Source organism: Galleria mellonella, unplaced genomic scaffold, assembly GCF_026898425.1.
Source record: "Galleria mellonella isolate WM207_F2 unplaced genomic scaffold, CSIRO_AGI_GalMel_v1 utg654, whole genome shotgun sequence".
Classification (NCBI taxonomy): domain Eukaryota; kingdom Metazoa; phylum Arthropoda; class Insecta; order Lepidoptera; family Pyralidae; genus Galleria; species Galleria mellonella.
Window position 1 is genome coordinate 259,464 of NW_026442139.1, and position 20,908 is coordinate 280,371.

Here is a 20,908-nt window from a genome sequence, read left to right on the forward strand (position 1 = left end):
AAAGAGGGTTGACGTCAGGCAGGTGGCCGGTCGTAAAACTAATAACCAAATCTTTTTGTAATATGGATAAAATCTTATTACACCGACCACAAATGATTAGGATAAGGGTAGGAAAATGATGATGATATATTTACTAAAATAAAAAGTAGCCTAGCATTCAGGGATAATATATCTTTCTAACAGTGAAAGAATTCTGAAAATCAGATCAGAAGTACCAGAGATTACTGTGATCTTCCAAACTCATAATTTGTCTCCTTATAATATTATTATGGATTTCAGATTTCAGCTATTATCCGTCTACTGCTGGACATAAGCCTCCCCAATAGACTGCCATAAAGAACGGTCCTGAGCCACCTGCATCCACTGACTCCCTGCAACGCATTTCATTTCGCCACTTCATCTAATGGAGGGTCGTTTTATACTTGCCCGTATGCGGTTACCACTCAAAGACCTCTCTTCCTCATCGGTTGTCGGTTCTTCGAGTTATGTGACCAGCCCATTGTCACTTCAGCTTGCTTGTCCTTCGGGCTGTGTCGGTTATTTTGGTTCTTTTGCGAATATCCTCGTTTTAGATTCTATCACGCAAAGAGAATCCGAGCATAGCCCTCTCCATAATATATAATTTATATTATATATTATAGTATACATACAAATAATTTTAGAGGTAGAGAATGCCATCAGGCATTAAGTCCGCCCAGTTGACATTTTTCAATGTGTACATAAAGTATAAATAAATAAATAAATAATTTTACGCACCCTACCACATACATTCAAATTGCACTCTACACACAGGGAGCACATTTTTTTTTACAATTTTTTCACATTTTTCATTAAAACTAATAGTTATAATTAGATTAATTAACTTTATTTAAAATCAATATTCTATATGTAGCACTAAAAACTTTGCTGAGCTATTTGATGAGGGTGGAGCGCTGTTGTCTGAGATACAGGTTTTATAACCTAGTTCAGACACAGTCTGAACGTGTCTATAGGCGACGGTTATCACTTTCCATCAGGTGGACCGTCAGCTTGTTTACCATTCTAAGTTGTATCAAAAAAAAAATGTTTAAACTGATCCAAATGTAGAAATGTATTCGTATCTACTTTTACTGTAATTTCCAGTGCTGAGTTTGTTACAATCGTTGTTATGCAATAAAGTTATTATTATTATTACTATGAAATCTTTGGTGGAATGTGCTAGATTTTGTTTATACTTGTATCTACGTAGCACACATGTAGGCGTTCCGTTATCACGACTTGTTTTCATCAGCCAATCGTGTATTATAAATGATGATAGATAATGTATCAATACTCGTGTACAAATAAATACGTTATAAATGTATACAAAAGCATATCAATGCGGTATAATATAAGTGTAATTAAAAATGGAAGGCATTTCTAATCCACGACATTTTATCGAATTTCATCGAATTAGGTGAAATCTTATAAGTTATTTTAAATGTAATTTTTTTAAATTTCAATGAATGAATGAATGGTTTATTTTCTCTTCACAAAAGGTAGAATAAAGTAACAACATGAGGTACAATTTGATATGAAGACCAATTTTGTGAGAGACTGGTGCTTGCGGTAGGTTTAGAAGAACCTGTGTTACCAGCCACCAAATTGTTGAAATTTTTTCAAAGATTATTATTATTATATTTTATTTATTATTAGATTCTTGCTCGCTATTTATTACGTGCATATTTCAAAAGTAAATAAACCCAATCAAATACATTTCTGCATGGTGTATCAAGAGAGAGTATATAAAGTATTTCAAGTTATACCTTCAGGAATACAAATGTGGAAACCGCATCTAAATTGGTGCAATAGTTTTTATGCGATGCCGTAATAAACTTACAGAGAGATAGACAAATAGATAAAATTTCTAAAAACAATTGTTTTATCATCTACTGGTCTTATTATTATCTCTCAGATCGATGTTCTTAAATATCTCGCATGCACAGACAACATCCAGTAACAATTTCTTAATACATATTATTATAATTGTAGTATTTGCCCGTGGCTTCGTCTGTGTAACCAAGATATATTGGTTGATCAGGATAAAGGTTAGCTTTCAATCCAATGCATAATTATTATTATTAATTTAAACTTGTAATTAAAAAAATATTTAAAGATGAAAAAATTTCTGTGAGATCACTGCCAGCTGGTAGAGTGCCTAGGATACTTGCTGCATTTCCACGCTGAATAGCAATGGAAATGCATTACAAACAACAAAGTATAGGCCAGCCTTCTGGTCACCAGAGATTTCCACCAGCCAGCGTGTAATCTCTTTGAAAAGATTCATGGCCTAGGGGCCCCACGGACCCAGAGATGCATGCATTGAATGCATGCATTATGTATCATTTATTTTGTTATGAATTTAATGCCGATTTTTTATTGGATGATAATGGAATGGTAACCCCGCCCGCGCTAATGGTATACGCTGGCGAGGTACCAGGGAGGCATGATAGGTGAGGATTAAAAGACAAGTCAGCTCATCGTGATGAATACACCAGGAATTCAGCACGATGGTTTCCAGGGGGAATCACTTGAAGGTCGACCTGACAAGGTATATTGCTAGCAATGAGGCTGAGAGAGAAAGAGAGATAGAGAGATTGAGAATCAGAGGAAAGTACCTTGGACATTGTAAATTTGAGTGTGTTTATATTAGATATTGTAACGTCTTTATGTCAAAGGAAGTTATTTAACTATCCACTGAGATACAGGCTCGGCCTAGTTCGGTGGGCAGTAGATCTAACTGAATGTATGTAATTTATTATTCAATAAAGACAGTTATTATTAAAAAAAAAATGAGACTGGTAGTCCACATTACTAATTATCCCATCCCCCTCCCGCCCCCCATTTAATGTCAGTAAGTTGAAACGTTACACTGTCAAGGGATAAGAAACAACCAGGGGTAGACTTTCAACAAAAATCGTTTGCTTGGGTACCTCTTTCCCATTCGTATTTCAACCGTAAAGCGGTCGTGTTTGCATGGCTGTTCTTCGATTTGAAGGGTGAGATATGGCGTGAATTTACTGAGTACAGAGGAATAACACCTGAGTCTTCAAGAATGGCAACGCATGGAGGATATCATGGGCGAAACAGTATCCTCCATGTTATGTCCATGGTACTGCTCATGTCTATAGGCGATGGTTACCACTTTCTATTAGGTGGGCCGTTAGCTTGTTTACCATTCTAAGTTGTATAAAAAAAACAAGTTCATTTTCAATTTAATAATATTAGTAGAGATATTAAAAAATGTTGTTTATGTATACACAATATATATATATATATATATATATATATATATATATATATATATATATATATATATATATCGTATGAAAACCTATCAATCATCGTTGCTAATCCTATAAGAACATTAAATAGCAATAATAAAATGAATCAACCAGCGCGATACGCAGTACTCCGGATTGTCTGACTGCGCAGTTTGTTGGGACACCACAATCGCAGATAAGTTGGCAGTGTTGTCTTTTAAATTCTTTTAAATTAATCACAGATATAATTTGTTTTATTTTTATTTATTTATTTATTCTTTAGTACAGGACACGTGTACAAGGCGAAGTTGTTATGCTAAAAGTATTCTCACCCAGTTAAACCTTGGGATTTTTCTATCTGCGTGTCCTATTTTTATAACTATATAAATTTTTATCTATACACTTACATATGTAACGGGAAATTAATGAATTTACTGTGCCGTTTCTAACAATTGTTTCGACTTCATTCAGAAGTCTTCTTCTGAATTCGGCACACGATAGGCTACCCCTTCCTTATCCGTGGGTATCGTAAGAGATAACTAAGTCAGAGCGAGAGATGAGTAGCAGCATCTCTTTTAAAATATTTCCAAAGCCTAACTACAGTTGCCAGTCCACTTGGCAAGCGTGGAAACTACTAGAAACAGGGGGAAAGCGATTGTTAGTAATGGAGATAGAATCTCATTGCTAGCAATATACGTAACCAAGTCGACCTCTTCGCGGTTCCCCTGGAAACTATCGTGTTTAATCCCTGATGAATTCATCATGATGGGCTGACTGGTCTGTTTTCATTCTCATCTATCCTTCACCTTCACTGGTGCTCCGCCAGTGTATGCCGTTAGCGCGGGCGGGGTTACCATTCCATTTTCACACATCCAACGCAGTAGGTCGTTGTGTCGACTCGTTATCTCTTGCTCAATCTATTTCGGATGGATTCGCGGACCATTATGATTGCTTCTAGGGACCACAAGCGGTATATATACGTACTAACGGTTAAGAAGCACTGTTTTAGAAACTTCGTATTACATGAATAATAAGAAGCAGAAATATCTATCGTAAGACACTTGACATAAGTAACATGAAAAATCCAACCAATTAACAAGCCCATCAAACCATTTAAATAATTACGGGCCATAAAATTCGTGAAAAAAATGCAAACATGATAATAAAAATTCAATAAAAATAACACACGTAATTTATAAATGTATTATGTAAATTCCTTTATAGACAGTTTTAAGAAAAACTTAAAAATTGCTGTCCTCCATAATATTATCTATCGAAGTATCCTTGTGATAAATACGACAAAAAAAATCACATACATCGATAAATTGTAGGAAAATTACCAAAGTTTCAATACGTTAGATATAGTTTATTTATATAACATCCGATATAAGTATGCACGGAATATTATGTAAGCGAGTCTTACTCTTATTGGTTGTTTATTTTTACGAAATAGCACGACATGTGAACTTAGAAGTTCGAGGTTAAGTAGTCGTAACTCTATCAACTTAGTAACTTAGTCAATTGTTAAAGAGTACATCTCTTTGTGGCTTTTACTCTTGTAGGAATTTTAGTAAATTGTAAAAATACTAATATTATGTTTAAAAAAAAACATAGCGACTTCAAATATCTCAAAAGACATCGATGACAACTACATCTTTCGTAGATACATTGGAATAAAAATACTTCAATTCAGAACATGGGATTGTTTGCTCACAAGTAGATTTTTTTGCTCTGCATAGAAAACTAACGCAACCGTCACAATAATAATATGTTACAAAATAATATAAAATTAAACCCTATCTTCTAGAAATATTATCAAAATCATAATTGGGGATGAAATCATGAAATCTCGTGGCAAAGTAAAAATATACAGAAATAAAACTACATTTTGGAAGAATTTTTTATTTATCAAAACTCTTCGGCTGATATTTGATTGAATAGTTTCAGAGAACTTCCCAATAAAGAGTTACCAAGAGATAGACACGTATCGGCTGGTCACACATTTACAGGAATCGATAACTCTAGATAAGTGACGAGCGAATTCATTGTAAAATCGTCATCATGCGTGAGTCTGTGAGACAGAAAGGGATGGCAACATCCGATGTCTCATTCCAACACATAGACTCGCTAGTGATAATTACTCCATTGATGGATTCGTTTGCTATTTATTTATTGTAGCTGATATAAAAACGTTCTAAAGTGACAACGTGCTGAAGAAGGGCCAAATTAAAAGTACCCGTAACCGGCGAGCGTGTATGAAAAGATTGATGAATGTGGAAGAAGCGAAAGAGGTTTGTTTGAATCGAAGCATTTGGCGTTCCATTGTTTCTGCCTACCCTAATGGGAGACAGGCGTGACAGATATGTATATATGTATGTATGTAGTGACAACCCTATTGACTCTTCCTTAAAAAAATATTGCAAAAGTATTATATGAACTTGATTGCATGTGGCTCAGGATCTTGGGGGGAAACATAACATCAATTATTTATCTATATTTCATTGCTAAATATAGTTAGCATTGAAAGATAGATAAATAATTGATGATGACAGTCCAATAGATTAGATGGAACAGATTAGATCAGGAATGGCAACGCATGAGGGGTATCATGGGCGACACAGTATACTCTGCTATGTCCATGGTACTGCTCATGTCTATAGGCGACGGTTACCATTTTCCATCAAGTGGATCTTTAGCTTGTTAAGTTGCATAAAAAAAAAATATTGAAACAAAAAATTATCAAATTGTATAAATTGTTGGAAGCTAAACATTCCGAGAGTATAATAAATTAAATGACGGACATATCTGCATACATTTTTGCTAACTCACGCATGAGACAGTGCGAGACGGTAGACATGCTGTCTCGTTTTGTCTCATTCGTAAGCGTATGTAGTAAATTTATTTATTTACCACTTATGTAGAGAGTGTAGATGTTCAGTGCTTACTTACTCAAGTGAGTCATATAAAACTCAGGCACTAGGGAGTAATACTCATAATTTGACTACTTCCGGGTACTCGTAATAGATTAGTTAGATATCAGTGCAGTTATCATCGAACATTCCAAGCTTGATATTGATAAAGTCAAGCAAATCGGCCGGGGACAATTTGTACTTATGGTAACAGTGTTCTGTACTACAAAATGTACTACAAAATGTACTAAAAAAAACCTTTATAATAATTATTTAGGTAAAAATATTACTTTCTGGCAGTGTATTAATTTAAGAGGACGACAACGGTTTAGATTCCACCCTGTTCTATTCGATAGAAATGTTGTAAAACATTGAAATATAGGAAAGTTATCTAAAAGTAAAATTACTGAGTTCTAGTGCCTGTGTTTAGTTCCAGGAGCACCATTGCTGAGTTTTAATATTAGTGTTTAGTTTCAGATGTACCACTACTGAGTTTTAGTGTTAGTATATTTGTTACGAATGACTGTACATATCATATATGATAGATAAGTATTACGTGGTATAACTACGTAATAATTATAATTTTATGAAGGATATTGGTTTATTATATTGTACAGTGATGATAAGGTTTAATGATGTCAATCAGTTTGATTTAAATATTTTTTTATTACTACAACGTTATAAACGAATCATTACTTCCACATCAATGCCATTTGAAATTACATTAAAATTATCTATTTTACAACAATATTTCTTCATTAAGATGACTTATTAAAAAAATATATTAAATTAAACACTCCAATAGCACTTGAGCCCATATTCGTAAGTTAATTTAACTGAAGACATTTAAAGTTATGCCCAGAAACGAGTATTTATTCATTATACATAATTTTTTTTACACATTTTACATTAATAAATTTATTGTCTAGTTGTATCACTAATTACGGATAAAACAATGTATCACAATTGTGATTTAGTAGATAAATTAAGTACTATCAGTTTTATAATGAACGTCATTGGTTCCGACTTAAACGCCATCTGTCGCATTATAAACAAACAATCAGCTTGTAACCTTAAATTACATGAGGAATGTACAATTTTTAATGAGACGTTATTATACATTTTACAATATAAAAAATAAGATACAATTGTAACAATAAGTATTATAAAACTTACAAATATTGTAACTACCTAGTGGGAGACGCTAAGTTTTTGCTCACGGTTACTTTCTAAATATAATTGTAATGATATATGAACATACATTAAACTTACAAATATTTGTAATTTGTAATAAACATTACATCTTCTCTCATGTTACGTCTGTAAATATAATTATAATAACATGTATTATTAAAATTGCAAATATATGTAAGTAGTAAGAAACAATGTGAATTCACTTCGTTTACGCGGAGTCTTCTTTTGTTTTTGTGGAAATTTCCACAAAACATATAGTCCGTAGTACTCAGAAATAGAACGACTTTCATTTAATGAAAAAAATATTTACAATACATTTAATAAATCCTTTTAATAAACAAACAAAACTAGATAAACAAGCGAACAAATTTTACCTGATTAGAGTATTAGTGTAGACTCTCCCACTAGGTTTGAGGTTATTTGGATTTTTCGTTAATCTAAGAGATCATTTTACTTATCAGCTACAAATTTATTTATTTATATTTATAAAAATTATATATAAAAATGTAAAAAATACACTTAATGAAATAGAATTATACTATTTACACAAAAATTAAAAATAAAATACGAACTTTTTACATGGAAACTGAAGTTGTTCCTTTACATGTTACAAAAATATTTTTTTTTTAAATTCAATTAAATGATATTTGTATAAACATAAAATTTATGCATTTTATAATTTTCATATTATATAAAATCAATTTACAAAAACAAATTATTGAAAATTTGGTTGCTTCATTTGAATAGTTAATATAATTTTACATATAAGAAAATTCAATATAATTAAAAAAAAAAACTCAGTACAAAAAGTAACCTACATCGTTAAAATTAATAAATTTAATATATTTGTGCCCAACGTGGGTGCAAAAAATTTACAGATACGTTTCTTGGAGCGAGCTGTTTTTGCTGTAACTTGACTAGTAACGTTAATGACACGGTCGATATTGAATATATTGCTCTCACCTTGTCATCTGCAATGTAATTATCAGTAAAGTCACCAGTTTTCATTGTCTCCAAGAACCATTGCAGAAAGTCGTTTATATCATTCTGTCTCAAATGTTTCATCGAAAGTCTTTCCCTCCAGTAATCGTTCTTTATTCGGGATGTTGAGCTTGCCAAGGACAAATACAATACTCTCCCATTATCCGCCAACAACGGGAACAGAATTTCTTGAACGTTCACATAACCATAATAGTAATTGTTGATGATAAACTTAGCGTCTTCATATGTCGTGTTGCTCAACCTCGCTCCTATGGCAACGTTATTAATTAATGTCACTATAGATCCATTTTTCGATTGAATATGATCCCTGAATCTGATCACACTTTCTCTGTCAGTAACGTCGAGCTGATGATACTCCGGGTACGTGCCCATTTCCTTCAATTTTTCCATAATCTGTTGGCCCACTTCTATTTCTCGCGTGGTCACGTAGAATATATCTGGACATCTTCTACACAGAAGTCTACAAATATTAAGGCCGACACCTTTGTCCGCGTCCGTTAAAACACAAATTTTCTGCATCGTGGCTGCCCTCCACGAATGTCTGTACGAATCTAATGAGGTTTAAAAAAATTAGCTATCTCATGATAACACTTATCAACAACTGGTTCGCTTAATGATAGCAACATACCTACGCTGCGCGTGCGCAATAGACCATAGAGATATTGTCGGGAAATTAAGGGAGTAGAAAAATACTCGAATCTTTCCATCTCGTCTAGTCACACTAGTATTCGTAGTGTGTCCAAAATATGGTTGAATTTTCAAAATAGAATTACAACAAACATGAGTTTTATTGGTGAATTTAAACGCCTGTCATTCATGTTACAATTTTAATTACCTATTTCCCTAATTGCTATCTATAAAATTGTAGGCGCTTATCAAATAAATTTCATAGGGACAAAAATATAATTAACCAATATTTTTGTATAGTAGGTAATTAAAATTTAGGTGAAAAGGAAAAAATGAAAATAAAACGTGTTTTTGTAATTTATTTAAACTGTGTACATTACTTTTTAAAATGAAAAAAACGAATACCATACACTCGTGTGTAATAATTATTTATTGTATTAATTTTATAAAAACTAACATCTACATAGTTTCACTAAAAACAAATTCTATAAAATTAGAGAGCCAATTATAGGTTTTTACAATACTAATAATAAGCATAAAATCATCAGTAAAGTTATTAAAAATGACACGTAATATTGAAGTTATCTATTTGGTTGACAGCGTTATCATATCAAATTATAATGTTTACTTGTATTCACTCGTACAGATAATAACAAGCGAGATATGCGACAATTAATATAAAAAGCCATTTACTGGTAATGATATTTTTTACAAACTGTCTGGGCACAGACGCGTATTTGAAATAATAATCAGTATTGTAATCGAACCAGTCTATAACGCGCCTGTCGAACCAAATGTATGCGCCTCTCAAACTCGGAGGAGCTTCGAGCACTAAATATATTGGGGTTTCAGCTGCTTGGTCCGGAGTGAAAAATCCTATCCGTGCCGTCATATCGGTGGACACTAACCCGGGATGCATAGAATTAACACTTATATTCCTAGACGCGAGATCCTTTTGTTGTATCATTGTTAAAGCACTAATCGCTACTTTCGACACTCTATAGGAAGCAACACTTCCATAATCAGCAATATCACTCCTTTTGAATGTTCCATTTCTCACTGCATCCAAATACCACTGCACAAATTCATCGATGTCGTTTCTTGTAAGAGCCTTATTGCATAGTCTATTACGCCAATATTCGTTTTTAACATTGGACAGGTGTCCACAGTCACTCGATATGTTAAGTACTCGAGCGTTGTCTCTCAACAGCGGGAAAAGTAATTCTTCTATAGTTAGAATACCACCGTAGTTGATATCGATGACTTCCTTATGGGCGTCATAGCTGTCGGTGAACTTGGGAGCGACACCAGCGTTGTTTATAAGAATATCTATCCCGCCGCGTGTATCTTTAATATGGTCTCTGAACCTGATAACGCTATCCCGATCTCCGATGTCCAGTTGATGGTATTCAGGGTGTAGGCCTAATTTGTTTAGTTTTGCAATAGCCGCCTTCCCCTTGGCCACATCTCTACAAGTCAAATATACAACTCCATCGAACTTTTGGCATAGACCCTTCACGATTCCAAAACCAATACCCTTATTGGAGCCGGTCACAACAGCCACTTTGTTACTCATGTCTTCCTTTAGCGAATGTTAGATTTTTACTAATGAAAAAGAATCAGGTCAAAGTGACACAAAATTGTGTAAAGTCTACAATATCTTATCTCTTCTGTAATAAATTGTGATTAGATTGTGTACTTAGGCGTCGTTTACATTGTTGTGTCCGCTAATTTACTCGTACAAAAAGAGCAGCTAATTTAAGATTAGCTGAACTAATGTTTAAATGTTATGGTAGCTCTTATATATTGTAAGGAAACATGGTAAAGCTGCAGTTATGTTATAGATATTTTTATGTAATTCAGAATGGCAAACAAGCTGACGGCCCACCTGATGGAAAGTGGTAACCGTCGCCTATAGACAATGACACATATTTATTGATGTTATGCTAATTTTTATTATATATTTATATAGAGAGAAATATTGAGATTTAAGACTTTCGACTCAAAAATGATTGTGTAATTTTTATAGGTGATTAACAGCAGAATATGTGTGATGATGGTTGATGCCCAGCGATGATAGCGAAGTGTTATAAAACATGTTTTTTTTTTAAATTTCCAATTACTTCCATATAAAACACTGATCGTAATCTTTACTTGAATATCGTACTTTCTATTTATACAAATATCAATTACGTCATGAAAAAATATAATATATATTTTTTTTATTTTCGTGTTATTTCCTTTTTTTTTATAATTTTATGGAAATCTAGTTAGAATGTGTTGAGCGAAATATGAATAACTTGAAGAGAAATATAAGATATATTAAAATACAGTAGGTAAATTTGTAACAATTACTTTTTTTATTGTTAGGTAGGTAAACGAGATAGCGGTCCACCTGATGGATAGCTACCGTCGCCTATACCTTTTATTTTTCTTTAATCACTTTAATAAAATTAGGATATTATATGAGTTTATGTTCTGAGATTCACCAGACAGGAAGACTTTGTACAAAAGTCGTTTGATTACGTACCTCTGTTCCATTCGTGTTTTTACCGCGAAGCAGCTGTGTTTGCATGGCTATGTTTCGGTTTGAAGGGTGGGATATGGCAGTAAATTTACAGGGTACAGAGAAACGACACCTGAGTCCTCAGGAATAGCAACGCTTGGGGGGTATCATGGACGAAATAGTATACTCTGTTATGTCTACTGCTCATGTCTATAGGCGACGGTGATCACTTTCCATCAGGTGGGCCGAGAGCTTGTTAGCCATTCTAAGTTGCATAGAAAAATAACAATTTGATTTACTTGTATGCATAATAAATTAAATAACTTTGTGATCTGTTAAAGAGGGGGAAAAATATTGAAAAAGGTCGTGTGAACATGGATTTATTTTACAACTAGTAAAATTATCATTGCCACTTACTGTCAGAAAGATAAATGAAGGCCAAAGGTTGTGAACTTCAAATAACCTGGAAAAATGTATAACTATCACAATACACTGCATAAGATGTGAGAAGTGTACGGTGATTTAATTTCGTCACAATGGGATTAATATAGGAAAGAACCTTAATATATAATTTTAGTATTTATGTATTTCACACTTCCTTATGGTTGACTGGGAGAGAATGCTTTTAGCATTAAGTCCGCCATGTACACATATTTGTACTAATAAATAAATAAATAAATAAATAAACCTTAATGTTTGTAGAAAGAATCATCATGATCATTTCGGAATTTTCAACGATATCGCGTAACGAGTAGAATAAAAAATCTTTTTAAAATCCTTTTAAATATTATTTTAATATCAAGCAAGTGTTCGGCATACTTTTCTACAATCCAACAAAGCATTTCCTGAACAAAAATAATTTATCTTAATCGAAAATTAATTGTAATCCTAATAAAGCTACTATTTCCTTAAACCACAAACGGAATGCGACTAACCATCTTTGATATTCTATCAATAATTCATCAGAAACTGGACTCTAATATTGATACAGATAATCGAGACTTAATAACGACACCTATTAATAATACCCTTTTTGTTATATATATATAACATATTTCAAACAATTGTTTACATTTTAACCCTGATTTTGGGAATATTTATATACGTATTTATGTTAGTGTAAAAGCATTGGTATATTAATTAATTAACTATATTATACAATATTAATCCTTTCTAATTATTTCAGATTATTTTCAGCTTCAGAAACTTCGGAGATATGGTGGTAAATGGTTTTTTTTTTCTCACATTTTAATAGGTTAATTTTGAAATGTTTCAAATAATTTTAAATTTCAAATATGTAGTTTTGGTAGTTGTTGAAATATATCGCTGTGGCAGATGGACGGACGGACGAACGGACAGATGAAAGGATAGACGGACGAAGGGACGAATATTTTATATATTAAAAGAAATTTAAAAAATTATAGAAAATTTATGTATACCATTAATTTTGCTACAATCTGACAGGATACTTAACGCCATTAAATATTTTAAATGGGAAATTTTAAACAAAAAAGTCACAATAGTAACAAATAAAATTTAGATAAGGCGTACGTCTTCACTGACGTTTTAATAATTATTTAATATTATATTTATAATTTTAAAATTAATTAATCAAGATTTACTTGTCAATGATTCTAATTTAAAATAGTAGTCGCCATTAAAATCATACCAGTCGACGACTTTCCCATCATACCATACGTATGCTCCTTTCAAATTCTGAGGGGCATCTAGTACTAGGTACAGTGGTACTTCAGCGGCTAGATCAGTACTATAGAAACCAGCACCGCGGGTCATGTCTGTTCTGACTAATCCTGGGTGCATAGAATTCACAGATATGTTCCTAGAGGCTAACTCTTTCTGCTGCAATGTCGTTAGAGCACTGACAGCAATTTTTGATACTCTATAAGCTGCAACAGTACCTTCATCTACCATATCTTCTCTTTTAAAAGTTCCATTCTTCGATGACTCCAGATACCAACTTACAAATTCATTTATATCGTTCAACGTCAAATCTTTCTTAGATAATCTATCTAACCAATATTTATTTCTCAAATTAGAAAGATGGCCACAGCAACTTGAAATGTTTAGCACTCTTCCGTTGTTTCTTATCAAGGGAAACAAATATTCTTTAATTGTCAAATGGCTGTAATAGTTTATATCAATTATATATTTGTTTTCTTGTACGTTGAACACTGCAGCATTGTTTATCAAAATATCGATACCGCCATATTTTTTAGATGTTCACTAAATTGAATAACACTATTTTTATCTGCTACATCTAGCTGATGATATGCTACTTGCAAACCTTCTTTCTTCAAAGCATCCACGACAGTTTTACCTCTGTTAACATCTCGGGATGTGAAATATACAACTCCATCAAATCTCTTACAAAGACCTTTAACAATAGAGTAACCGATACCTTTATTAGATCCGGTTACAATAGCTACTTTATTCGACATGGTTAGTGCTTTAGACTGTACTATAGAATGACTGGATTTTGTGCAGTTATCTGAATTATATACAAATAGATATCATTGTAAAGGTCAAGTTTTTGGGTATTTCTGATATGCACTGAAATTTCTTTGTATGTTTCTCTATCCAAATATTGTTTGTTAATAAATTATATTAAAGATTATTGCTTTATAATTACATTTTATACAATAACTTTTATCCATATTACAACCATTGATATTATCAATTAATAATATAAAATCATCACAATCATTACAATAAAGTTTAATGAAAAAGCAATAACTGCTTGTGTTGGAAACAGGCAACTAGTTAAATCTCTAAAATAGATATAGTCGCTGTTTTTTGTCTGTTTATTTCTTTGTTTTTTCTTCTAAACCATGCAATGGAGATTGATGCGGTTTTCACTGTCCTTTAGAGAATTTCTTCTGCAAGTTTTATATGTATAATATATGCATAATATAGTGCAGATAATATGAAAATTCCAAAGTTTTGTGATTATATTATAAAAATGATGTTTTTGGGTGCTTACATTACCAATGCTGGCTAAACCTCAAGAGATTTATCAAAATAATATACTAATAATATACAAATATATACTTTAAAAAGGTCTATAGAATGTTCTGCGATTATATATATTTAACTGCTAAGTATAGCCCATAGTGATCATTTTTATTTTTTACATATTCTATCTATCTATCCTATTTAAGAGCTGCGCTCTTGTCGGTGGAGCTCTTGCCACTCACTACGATTTACAACGAGTCTCTTCACCTCTTGATACGACACGACACCAACTCCTTCCAAGATCTGCCTCATGTAACTATGCTTTGGTCTCCCTCTTCATTTCCCTTCTGCTTTTACATATTACTAAAAAATAATGGGCTAATCACAAAGCTATTTTTTTAATACAAAAAATGAATCCTTTTACAATTAAATTCATAACATATGCTGTGCGTTTAATAATAACTCTAGGTTATGACCAGTTGAGAGCAGACAATCCAGATACATTGCATATGTTTGCTCATCTTTTATTTAAACCAAGTATTATTAAAAAGTTTAATGCCTGTAGAAATCAGTGACGGGGTCTTAGGCCATATACGAGTACTTTGTTTTAAGGATAGAGCAATTCTGTTATCTGCTAACAAACAAGTAAGCGAGGTAATAAAGAGTAATTTGACTCTCTCAAAAGTTGAAGCACTGACATGTATTCTAAATGTAGACAGTGTGATTAGTCTTAAAGATGTTGTTCATTTCAACTACAGAATTTCTTAAATCCTTACAATTCTTTGGAAATAAATTGTTGTTGAATTATGAAACCTTAATCCACCCAAATTGTGTAATTTTACACGTTTAAAAGCGAAATCCTTAAAGACCTTTTCAATACTGCTCAGATATGAAACTGGAGAAGTTGTTTTAATTCCTCGAATTCCCTTAATGCTCACAGACTTACCATTTTTATTTCAAGAATTTCTGGAAATTGCATTTCCAGTAAAACTATCTTTTTCAATGACCATTAATAAATAATAGGGTTAAATATAAAAGCTTGTCGTTAATTATCTTTTCAATAGAAATTGCACTGAGTAAAGACGTGACCATTATTTATGCCATCTCTGACTTATCATACCACTTGGGCCGAGAGGTCAGTCAATGAATCTAAATCAGCTAAGCAACATTTTAAAAATAATACCACATTTTTTTCATCTAAAATACTGCAGTCTTTAATTTCTTAATTAAACGCAAACAGCAATTAAAATCTTTAATTTACATCGCGGTTTGTGTTGCTTATACGAGTAAAGCATTATTTAACTAAAATAGTTATATCAGAACATCTAACGAGCTTAGCTCAGATCTGTCTGATTACATAGCTTAAACAATAAATAAAAGATGGTAAAGAATAATTCTGAATTGGTAAATGGATAATGATAGTGCGGAGCAAACTACCACGAGATGAAGTTTAAAAATATTGCAGAGTCGATGGATTCATTTCGCTTAATGGTATTTTATGATGAAATTGGGGAGAATTATATTTAGCCGTAAGCGATAAGTGGGTTGCAATCATGATGATAAATGCTTTTAAAGTAATCTTGATCATCTAGAGATATGATATTGCAACAGTGTACTATCGACTATAACGTTTTAAAAATTTGGTCCTACAATTAACTAGCATTATAATAAAAACACCTTGAATAATTACAAAATATATTAAAAACATTATAATACGCAAAACTCGTATTATAAATATGCTCAATTCTCATTATTGGTTAAGCTATTCCTTAAGTGAAATTTCCTTGGTCTGGTGGAAGAAGCAACTCGCGGAAGTTACCGACCCGCAGAAGCTGTTTGGAGTACTTGCCGGTGACGTGGATGATAGAGGGAAGCCTTCTATCCTTAGGCGGCTGCTAGTGCTTTCTTTTAACTTAAATTAAAGAGGAACTTCTGTTCCTGAGCTTCGTTTATCAAATAGGACGATATGTTCTATCCTTAAATTTGTTATTTCTTCTTAAGCAAAAAATTTAATCAATATTACATACATACATACATATCTGTCACGCCTGTCTCCTATTAGGATAGGCAGAAACAATAGAACGCCAAATGCTTTGATTCAAACAAACCTCTTTCGCTTCTTCCACATTCATCAATCTTTTCATACACGCTCACCGGTTACAGGTACTTTTAATTTGGACCTTCTTTAGCACGTCGCCTATTTGGTCGACGTACGTTCGTCTAGGGCGGCCCTACCGACATCTTCATTCATTCTTGCTCGATAGATCTCTTTCGTAATTCTTCTTTCATCTATCCTCTCCAAATGACCAAACCAACGCAAATTCCTTTTTCGATTTTTGTCACTACATCGTCTTTCAGTCTACACTTCTCTCTAATCACACTGTTTCTTATATTAACTAATTATATTACCTATAATATTAAAATTTTGATAAATTATTTCCCTGCTGGTCAAATGCAGATCATCAAGCCGTTATAAAATTTAACAATATGAGCAAGAACATGAAACAGGGCTGTGTTCTATATAGATGCATCCATTCAATGCGCCCTTCCTATTAAATTAGAACTGCCGTTACTTGGTAAGAGAAGGCGCGAGCTATGTAATCATCTGTCAATGCACAAATAGAATATAAAATATATCGGATAACATTATTGAACAACTAGGTGCCGTGAGTCAAAAATCTGCTACGGATGGTGTCGAATGAAACAGCTACAATTCAGTAGGAATGATAGGAAATTTTGATTAATTCTCTCTAAGGACAGGTCATCAAAACAAAGGAAAACCTTAACAGCAAAAATTATTCTGCTAACAACGCCATCTAGTATCTGTTCTCAAACTAAATTTTCAATATGGAAATGCATTTCTTAAACAATTGTATATTATATGTTACACAATAGACTCCCAGTTAGCACTGGTCGCAAAGACTTCTTCACTTGTTCCTACAAGTGGCTTTATCAGTTTTATATTAATCATAAACATGACAAAGAAATTATTCGACTTGACTTTAGTCTGTCATTTTCCATTTACCCTTTTCATGAAAATACTCAAGATACCTTAAGCAGAAATAAACAAGTCTCAACCAGGAAAATACTACTTTGCAGACACAACCAGACTACCAGAGGGAGACTTTGTACAAAAATCGATTGTCCCATTCGTGTTTCAACCATGAAGCAGTTGTGTTCACATGGCTGTGTTTTAGTTTGAAGGATGGGATATGGCGTGAATGTACTGGGTACAGAGGAATAACACCTGAGTCCTCAGGAATGGCAACGCGTGGGGAGTATCATTGGCGAAACAGTATACTCTGTTATGTCCATGGTACTGCTCATGTCTGTAGGTGACGGTTACACTTTCCATCAGGTGGGCCGTCAGCTTGTTTGCCATTCTAAGTTGTATAAAAAAAGGAAAATACTACATTGCAGACACAAAGACAACAAAGTCAGTATCAACGTGTAAGTTATATTTATATATGTTGTTCTAGTCGATCCATACTCGATCGCTTTTTGAATATTTTTATATGTAATCATATTCAGAGCATGAATTATGTCAACAGGATATCGACACCTATCATTACACGAACAATTAGTGCCATGGATATTCACGATAATACCATACGAGTAATTGTCTTTGGTTATACGATTACGGTTTGTTTACGAAATAATATACACGGTATATACGTTTTCACATTATTTAGTAAACAAGGTCATAATCTTAATGGCGTGACCTGTATCGTTTGCTAAATAATTGGAATTATTAAAAGATGTCGTATTCGACAAATTCAAAAAACTTACCTACAATTTAACAACAGATTTTTATAATATATTAGGTTTTGTCAGCGACTTCGTCCGCGTGACTGGTATATATTTTTGACCGAGATAAATAGTGACCTTTGTCCTCTTTCACCCATTATAGTACATGTATACCAAATATTACAGAGATCATAAGGTTACGAACAAACTGACTTTTACATTTATATTATTAGCAAGGATAAAACTTTTATTGTTACAATATATAGATGCCCTTTTATGCGACTTTATTTAAATACGTAATTTATTAAAGAAATATATTAAGATAGAAAAAAAAACTAATGCTAAAGGTTTTAAAAATTATATTTTGCACAATATTTACAAATATATATACCTCAATTTACCACAATATTGTTAACTTAATTATTACACAATTGCAGGAAACTAATATTTCATCTTCAATGTTTTACTCTTGAAATAGTAATCGGCGTTGTAGTCATACCAATCAAGAATTTTCCTATCGTACCACACGTACGCTCCCTTTAAATCTTGGGGAGCATCTAGCACCAGGTACAATGGGGTCTCAGCAGCTTGATCAGCGCTATAGAAACCAGCACCGACTGTCATATCTGTTCTAACCAATCCTGGGTGCATAGAATTCACTGATATATTTCTCGATGCCAACTCTTTCTGTTGTAATATGGTCAGAGCACTCACAGCGACTTTTGAAACTCTATAAGCTGCAACAGTACCTTCATCTGCTATATCTTCTCTTTTGAATGTTCCATTCTTCGACGATTCCAGATACCAACTGACAAATTCATTTATATCGTTCCGGGTCAAATCTTTTTTTGACAACCTGTCTATCCAATATTTATTTCTGACGTTTGAAAGGTGTCCACAATCACTTGATATATTCAACACTCTTCCATTGTTTCTTATCAATGGGAACAAATATTCTTGTATCGTTAAATGACTGTAATAGTTGATGTCAATTATATATTTGCTCTCTTCATAGGTGTTGTAAAGTTCCACGCTGTTTGCCACTGCAGCATTGTTAATCAGAATATCGATACCGCCATGAGTTTGTCTGAGGTACTCACTAAATTTGATGACGCTATTCTTATCTGCAACGTCTAGCTGGTGATATGTTGCCTGTAAACCTTCTTTCTTCAAGTTTTCCACAGCAGTTTTACCTCTGTTTACATCTCTGGAGGTCAAGTATACAACTCCGTCAAACCTCTTGCAAAGTCCCTTGACAATGGAATATCCAATACCCTTATTAGAGCCGGTGACTACAGCTACTTTTCTCGACATATTTAACGATTTATGGTGAGATGTAAAATGACTGGAGTTGCGTGAAGTTATCTCTGTTATATACAAAATGTTATCGTTATCATAAGGTCATGTTTATAGTGGTTTCTGATATTGACCAAAAATATATGGATAATTCCTCGACGTTTCGATAACAAAAACATATAAAGTCACGATAGCAGAAGAGTTCCTAGGTATCTCTCCTAGCAGGAAAAAAATCGTAATATCACAACGACATTTGTCATGCAAAGTTATATTTTATTGTTTCATTTCCGACAAAGGAGCGGCTTCCTTTGATTTTGAGACGTGATCTTTTTAAGCACCGCAGTCTTATATCATAAAACAATATTGAACAATAAATATTTAAACGCTATATTGGAACGTCAAATACAAACCATATACTTGTTATTAATTTATAACTCGGTAACAACAGAGTTTTAAAAACATTTTTGATCAAGAATACTTTGTAGCTTTACTTTGAACGTTTACAAAATCAATCATGAATATACATATATGATACGTCGCTTTGTTATTTCTTTACAATTTAAATAATTGATATGTATGTATGTACTCTAGGTTGTTTTACAAGTAGTAACAATAAATATATATCCTATTCTTTATTTTTTATGCAACTTAGAATGGCAAATATTCTCTTAATATTTATGCATAAATCACTTAATGAGAAATTAATAAGTATGAATATGCACTTAATAAACTGTTTGAAAAGATTTTTTTTATACAAACAAGCTGACGGCTCACCTGATGGAAAGTGGTAACCGTCGCCTACAGACATGAGCAGTACCATGGATATAACAGTCTTACAACACTCCTATACACTCGTCCTCTTCAATCTATTTAACATTAGAATCTATTTGTAGATATATCGTTGTTAACCATACAGTAATTATACATAATACTGTTGAATATAAATAGGATTTTTGAAAAGAAATTTGTTGATTTATTATTGTAATATAAAACACTGTACATTAGGGAGGAAAAAGATTGTTAGCAATGGAGTTTGACAGCCCCATTGCAAGCAATATGCCCTATTAGGTCGACTTCCACGCGGTTCCGCCTGGAAATCATCGTGAACAATTCTTGTTGAATTCGTCACGATGGGCTAACTGACCTGCTTCATCCTCACCTATCATCCTTCACTGGTGCCCCGCCGGTGTATACCGATAGCGCGGGTGAGGTTACCATTCCATTATCACACATTAAAAAAAACACTGTACATTAAGCTAATATAAAACATTCTACTAAAGGATTAAATAAAGAGAAATTATATAGGATGAATTAAAACTAGAAAACAATGGTATCATACATACATTTGTACAGTTACAATCTTGTTTATTATT

The 20,908-nt window shown here is 32.9% G+C and overlaps 3 protein-coding genes and 1 pseudogene across 3 annotated transcripts; all 4 read right to left on the reverse strand.

The window, feature by feature from the left end:
* Nucleotides 1-6,686: 6,686 nt before the first annotated feature.
* LOC113514511 (carbonyl reductase [NADPH] 3-like) lies at nucleotides 6,687-8,951 on the reverse strand. The gene has a single exon (XM_026898604.3). The coding sequence runs from the start codon at nucleotides 8,903-8,905 to the stop codon at nucleotides 8,222-8,224; it is 684 nt and encodes a 227-aa protein (XP_026754405.1). The 5' UTR covers nucleotides 8,906-8,951; the 3' UTR covers nucleotides 6,687-8,221.
* Nucleotides 8,952-9,377: 426 nt separating this feature from the next.
* On the reverse strand, nucleotides 9,378-10,637 carry LOC113514478 (carbonyl reductase [NADPH] 1-like). Its single transcript, XM_026898572.3, has one exon. It carries the CDS (start codon nucleotides 10,587-10,589, stop codon nucleotides 9,648-9,650), a length of 942 nt encoding a protein of 313 aa, XP_026754373.2. The 5' UTR covers nucleotides 10,590-10,637; the 3' UTR covers nucleotides 9,378-9,647.
* Nucleotides 10,638-13,130: 2,493 nt separating this feature from the next.
* LOC113514489 (carbonyl reductase [NADPH] 1-like) lies at nucleotides 13,131-13,980 on the reverse strand (annotated as a pseudogene).
* A 4,601-nt stretch (nucleotides 13,981-18,581) lies between these two features.
* Nucleotides 18,582-19,603, reverse strand: LOC113514500 (carbonyl reductase [NADPH] 1-like). The gene has a single exon (XM_026898593.3). It carries the CDS (start codon nucleotides 19,551-19,553, stop codon nucleotides 18,681-18,683), a length of 873 nt encoding a protein of 290 aa, XP_026754394.1. The 5' UTR covers nucleotides 19,554-19,603; the 3' UTR covers nucleotides 18,582-18,680.
* Between the last annotated feature and the right edge of the window lie 1,305 nt (nucleotides 19,604-20,908).